Source organism: Camellia sinensis, chromosome 5 (genome assembly GCF_055761805.1).
Source record: "Camellia sinensis isolate YWXY chromosome 5, ASM5576180v1, whole genome shotgun sequence".
Taxonomy (NCBI): domain Eukaryota; kingdom Viridiplantae; phylum Streptophyta; class Magnoliopsida; order Ericales; family Theaceae; genus Camellia; species Camellia sinensis.
The window spans coordinates 36589694-36596421 of NC_138965.1; the positions used below are offsets into that span (position 1 = coordinate 36589694).

A 6728-nucleotide genomic window follows, 5' to 3' on the forward strand; every position below is an offset into this window, starting at 1 on the left:
AAGTGAGATAATTAATCGATAATTATAAAAAATAGAAGAAAAAAATTATTTTAAATATTTTAATTAATGGTTACATTATTAAATTAAAAAAAATAAATCTAATTTTTAAATTTAAAAAATAATTAGTTGATTTGACTATGACTTTGACATTTTTTTTTAATAATTTTTTTTTTGGGTCCTGTTATGGTGTGCAACCCCTTAAGGTTACACACCATATGCAACCAACACAAAAGGTGTAAGTGGAAGGTGTAAACATCAAACAGGACAGTAAACACAAAAAGGTGTAACTGTAAGGTATAAATTGCATACTTAAGAAAAGTCCTTTTTTTTTTTTTTTTTTTTATTTGTTTTGGTCCGTGTGAATCCAGCTATTGTGCACATCTTCAACGCGTAGCCCGGTCTTCCTTGCTAATAATTTCGCTCCTTATGTTCTGCCTTAATGAGTGGAGGAAGTAGATGAATTTGGATCACTATTGACACAGACGAAGCAGGAAATTGTGACCCATAATCACGCCTAATATTTTGAATGGGTCTGGCTTTTCTTCAGTTTTGGATTAGATTAGAGGGTATTGTTGGGTCTGTGGAGGTTTATTACTGGTTTCGTTTTGATAATCTGAACTGTTTAATGTGTAAAACTCGTCGTGTACTATATGCCTGTAAAAAATTACGTTGATCGGATATCGATAGCTATTTCATCGGATCAGATTTTTATCAACCGTTTATTTTTTTACCTTCTATTTTTTTTAATATAAAACTGATTTGATCATATAACTATCGATATCTGAACAATATAATTTTTTACAAACATATAGTACTCAACAAATTTTACATATTAAATTATTTAAATTATCAAAAAAAAATTCATGATGAATCTCACAAATCTAAGAGTACTCTCCAATCCAAACGGACTGGTGGAAACCAGACCCATCTTTAATCTCTTCCGTGTCTAATTTCTTCATCCTTCTCAGAATTCTCACCAATTTAAAAATCCTTTCCTCTTGCTAGTCACTGTATGATTCGACCGCCGATCCTGCTTTTTGTCCAATCTCACTTTTTTTAACTATTTTTTTTCACCTTTTTTTTTTAATTTTATTATCAAGCTTATGCTTTTTCAAAATTTATATTTTATATTTAAATAATTTTTAACTTATTTCTGAAATATATTTTCAAAACATGATTACAGCTTTTTTTAATAAAGTAATTGAAGTCGAAAATACAATTTTAAATTTTAAATTATATATTTAAAATATGACTTTACAAAATAATAAGTATATATAAAATAAATCCAAAATAACTTTTAAGTAAAAAAATTATAAAATATACCCCTTAAAAAGACATGTATCATACGTCCACTTATGATTTTGTTAATCTTTAATAATGATAAATAAAATTTTCTTTGTTGCTCAAAAAAAAAAAAATTTTTTTTTCTAATATATGCTATGACTTTAGGACTCAATACGGTATTGGTTATAATTTAGTTATGATCTATTATAATTGTTATTTTAGTCACTACTAAAAAAAATACTTTTTGCGACCGCTATAAACCGTCGCAAATAATAAAAAACAGTCGCAAAAGACTTTTTGCGACGGCCCATGCGACGGCAAATGGGGGTCGCGAATATGGGGGTGGCAAATACTTTTTGCGACGGCAAAGCAACGGTCGCAAATTATTTGCGACCACCTAAACTACTTATGGCGACCCCTATTTTGCCGTCGCAAAAAACAAAGAAAAATACTAACATGATCTTTGGCGACCATCTTGTTACCGTCGCAAAAAATTAAAAATAAAAATAAAAATAAATAAATAAATAAACAAATTGTGAAACATTAAAGCCCTTTTACCTATCCAGCTGTTTATCAAACAAATTAGACAAATCAAACCCACAGCTAACCTCTAGATATTCTTCCTATTTTCTTCAAATATTAAAGCTTGAACAAAATAAAAACAAAAAATGTCACAATTAAACAATTACTTTTAATATGTGAAACTTTTTTTCATCATATTCCAGTTGGGGTAATATTTGTCAAAACACTTCCAATTACTACTAATAGAACTTATAAAAGGCGTGACAATGAAGCACAAGCATTTCAAAGCCCAAATGATGAACTAAAGGTTTAAGAACTAACACGAGGCCTTTAAAGGACTGGGAACATCATTGTGAGAAGACATAAAAATGCAATCAAGTAAAGACAACCAAACATGCAGAACTAAGCTTCTTATGGAGCTCATCCAATTCCGATTGATAGCATGAGAAACCACATGTTTTAACAGCATTAAAATCCACAAGCAAAAATAAAGGTGAATAACCAGTAGCAACAATAATTCTTTGTTCTCACATGATAAAAAAATCTTATTCCAATCTCTAATCAGAGTAAGAGGGGAAGGGGAATGGAGGCAGGATAAGACAAATCATTGCTTACTTCTAATATCCATACTACCCTTGTTTTTTACCGGTCATACCTGCAACCACCTGCAAAGATGCAATCCGAATAATCAAATTAGTTAAAATTACCCGTGCACAAAATTCTTCCATCAGGTACATATATATTTGAAGTAGTACATAAAATGCCCGTAACGTAAAAAATCACTTTCGAAATGTTGAAATGCATAAAAAAAAACCTTAGGGGTAAAGTACATGGTTTTTATAGGGGAAGAATCCTAGTAATTTTTCTAGGCAAGACATCAAAAAGGAGCCCAAAACTCCAGTTATCAAGGTCTAGAGAAAGCAGCTGGGAAGCACTAGGGTCTACAAAAGGCAGCTATTGGAAGAGATAATAAGTAGAGAGAGAGAGAGAGATTAACAGAAAGCCAGACAACAAGATCAATATTGATGAGATAAACTACCAAACTAAAAGTCGAACTGAGATTGTGATAACATGTACAGGAACAAGCTGTTTTTAAAAGGAAAATTGAACAAGTTGAAATTTGCTTACATTGCCAAACTCAGATGGAATATGTGAGTTTTGACCCATAAACCAAACCTACACAGAAACAAAACATAGATTAACATGAAAATGATGATAAAATGATTAAGAATAATATAGGAAAATAAGCATATAACCCCCATGGTTTGTGAACTATTAAAGTGCACCATCAGGCCTGTCAACAATTTTAGTGAAAAGCCTAAAATATCCCTGTACATAAGTAACCTCACTGTGCAAACCACGAACATTTTTGTAATTTTTTTGGGAGGCAAAATTCACTTTAGCCCCTTGTGCTTTACTCCATGAGCAGTTGTCCTGGCAGGAGGGGGGGGGGGGAGGGGGGGTTAAACCGCACATGGACTAAACCACAAGGGGTAAAGTTAAGTTTGCTCAATAATATATGCGTATGTAAAAAGGTTCGAGGAACACAAATTGTAAAGAAAAAAAGTGAGAAACATAGCTAATAGCTATGACAGAATTTTGCTAATAACAATGGACGAATGGTGGATTCATGCAACACTAACAGAGAATTTTTCTCACTAGATGACATTGCTTAGATCCACACGTTAATATTGAAGCCAATTGCCAAATGACATGATATTAGTATCAGTTTTACGTTTAAACCAAAGATAAAACTTTTTTTTTTCCTTATTTTTATTTTTTGAAAGTTGAACATATACCAGTGAAGAAAGGGCTTGCATCCCAGCTGCACGAAGATTCGTTGCTCTCTCCTCTTCCCCTACTTCTTGAGCTAGTCGACAGAGTTTTGGAATATATCCTTCTACATTAAAAATGCAAGTCCCATCTGTCTGCAAAATACAGTAGATACGTAAGTCCAAAGTTTTCTGTAGGCTGCAAAATCTACAAGACAAAACATTTCAAAATTATGCTGAATTTCTCTAATTGAAGGATAAAGAATAACAAAACAAAGTATAGATACTCAATAGTACCAACCAGATTAGTTACAAAGTCAAAAAGTGTCTGGCATCCCATAATTCGCATATCATCCTGTTGAGTTTGATCCAGCAGAATGTGAATGATGCTTAGTAAACTACTTGCAAAGAGAGGCCTGTCATATAGTCACAGATTATAATGCAGATACATAAGTATATCCCACAGAAGAGGAGTAGAAGGTATACATCAAATCATGATATCCATTAGTCATAGCCCTGTTTGGTGTCGTAACATGCTGAACATAATTAGACATGTCAGTGCAGCTTGAAGAGCAGAGTTAGGACATCAAGTATTACTAAATAATGTAAGAGCTGAACCTTTTGCCTTTTTATATGTAATAGAGGTAAAAGGAAACTGTGACAATCTGGACTTAAAAACATCATAATTCATATAGATACAAACAATTGCCACTCTTCCCGTGGACATAACTTTAGCATTGCTATATATATATATATAATACTCTATTGATGAAATTATGAACAGCAAGAAGCAATGTTCTGTTCCTCTGCAGGCGCTGGTCATCAAGTCAAATGGTAGTAATGGGCTTCTAACATGCTGCATCTGTCCTAGCAGCATTTTCTGTCCTGGTGATAAATTGCTTGTTCCATCATTGGTATCTGCTGCGAGGGCAGGGAAATCGAAGGTAACCAAGTTTTTTGTCCATTTAATTTCTCATGTTGTGACTGCCTTACATATTGGTTTTATAATGTTCTAGAAATTCATGTGTTTCATTCAATATCAAGTTGGTGGATAGCTAGGTTCTTAATCATTTGAAGCCATATAATTAATAAATGACATAATGTACCTGTTCTTTCGCGTAGGGCATGAAAAATTGAGTATTTGTGCTGCATACATTCTCTCTTTCTGTAAAACACTAAACCAGTTACTAACTGAAAACATTTGTATAAACCATGAAACGTGGGCAATTGGCTTTAAGGTTCAAAACTTGCGTCATAAAATATATACAAATACCACTAAAAAAAAGTTTCTATTTATTTAGACAGTAACAAAGATGAAGAGTACATATAGCAGGTTTAACTGAACAAAATACAGTAACAAAGATGGAAGGGCACCAATGTAAATAAGAACCAGTTGTACCATATTTCACAAAATAATGAAAGGAGGAATATGATCCACAAACATAAAGTTACACCAATTAAGATAGAAAGTTTAACTAGAGAGATGAGGAGTAAATAAGCAGCAATTGTATCATATTCCACCAGGAAAATTATTAGTAGGTCTAAAGTAGCACATAGTGCATCTCATGTACATGTAACATGCTTATATAGTCTTGGAATACATGTGCTTGATCCTTGTGAACTAACAAGAAAAATATAGCCTCCGGGCCTCGACTCCTTAGGGTCTATCTCAAAGGTCACCCTTCTATAGTTAGGCTTTTTTAACATGGGGAGTAGAAGGTTTTAATCCTTTCCTTATGAGAGGAATAACCTCTCATCATCTTTATTAGTAGGTCTATTCTATCTTAGCGTCCACACGTCCCAACATCTATGCAATGGATTGCATATGGGCAATATTGAAAAAGTTCTTCCTAGTATATTGCTGCTGCCTTTCTTGCAACTTTCATTCTTTTAGAACTATGTGGTATGGTTCAGCTACCTACCCGATTGAATTATTTGGCCCACTCATTATCAATGAGATCAGGGTACTTCCAGCAAGAAACATATCGAATAGTCGAAGCTCGGTTAGCTGAAAATCAAAATTTAGAACTACCAGCAATCATAAAGGACCTACATCTTAAGGAGTAGATGAAGTGAAGAAGTGCCAAAGTACAGCCAATCAAATTCATCAAGCCAAAGTTCAAATTGTTTGCATAAACTTTTATTAGTAATCTTAACAACCATCCATTAGAAAACATGAAGAAAAAAGATAGATGCATATCTATAAAACTATTGTCACATAAATTTTATCCCGATTGAAGTCACTTATAATGAGAAGAAGCTCTATTTCATACATAGTCTAAGTACAATCTAAGTGCCTCCAAGCCATGTAACATTTTAAAATCATCAAAGGGAAGGGGGAAAAAAAACAAACAAACAAAAAATAGCCTTTCAAATTACCTAATTCAGAGAATTCTTGATTCCATCCTATTTACTATTTTTTATTTTTGACAAGTAACTCAAATTACCAGACCAATTTTCTTCAATGCACAATTAAGTCAAGACTTGAGAGTTCAATCACAAAGACAATTCACATTGTAGTCGAAGAATTTACAAAACATGATGATTGAATCGTGGAAGAATGGACGATAACAAGTAAAATCACAAAATTAATGTTAATCACGTGATTCAAAAAATTCACAATCATCGAGATTGCTTAGTCAAGCATACAAAGAGAGATTTCTCACAGTTAAAAAAAGCTTGCTCGATACCGATTGTACAGTAGATAATACTGTACTCGTCGTCTCAGAGTAATCTGATTCGTTTGATGGACATAGAAATGGAATGTATGTATGTATATAGTTATACATTACATGGATATATATATATATAGAGAGAGAGAGTACCGAAGAGCAGAGAAGAGAGCTGGATTACAGAGACATCAGATGGATTATAGATATCATTAAACACATATAATAGATATAATAGAGAGAGAAAGTTGGATTCATTCATAGAAATTAGGCTTACCGATTATGAATCAAGCGAAATCTTCAAATCTTCATCAACAATCGATCAAAACCTTCAAATCTTCATCAACAATTGATCAAAATCTTCAAATGAACAATAAAATTGTGATGGAGAGTCCAAAGAGAGAGTCGAACAAGAGAGAATGAAGAGTGAAGAGTGGAGAGAGAGAGAGAGTTCATACCGTTAGAGGTCGGTCTTCAATGA

General features: G+C 32.9%; 1 protein-coding gene across 1 annotated transcript; it reads right to left on the minus strand.

Moving 5' to 3' along the window:
• Nucleotides 1–2435: 2435 nt before the first annotated feature.
• LOC145791329 (protein SEMI-ROLLED LEAF 2-like) lies at nucleotides 2436–6395 on the minus strand. The gene is made up of 5 exons (XM_082871685.1): nucleotides 4685–6395; nucleotides 3880–3994; nucleotides 3606–3734; nucleotides 2935–2982; nucleotides 2436–2471 (listed from the first exon to the last, which is right to left on the minus strand). The coding sequence occupies exons 1-5, from the start codon at nucleotides 4777–4779 to the stop codon at nucleotides 2436–2438; spliced, it is 423 nt and encodes a 140-aa protein (XP_082727811.1). The 5' UTR covers nucleotides 4780–6395.
• Nucleotides 6396–6728: the final 333 nt, after the last annotated feature.

Excerpts from the sequence above, each read along its gene's own strand:
- LOC145791329 (XM_082871685.1), bottom strand. The coding sequence starts at position 4,779 with ATGTTTTCAGTTAGTAACTGGTTTAGTGTTTTACAGAAAGAGAGAATG. Across the intron at positions 3,735-3,879 it reads TTGACTTTGTAACTAATCTG|ACAGATGGGACTTGCATTTT; the intron begins GTTGGTACTATT and ends TGTATTTTGCAG. Across the intron at positions 2,472-2,934 it reads TTCCATCTGAGTTTGGCAAT|GTGGTTGCAGGTATGACCGG; the intron begins GTAAGCAAATTT and ends GCATCTTTGCAG.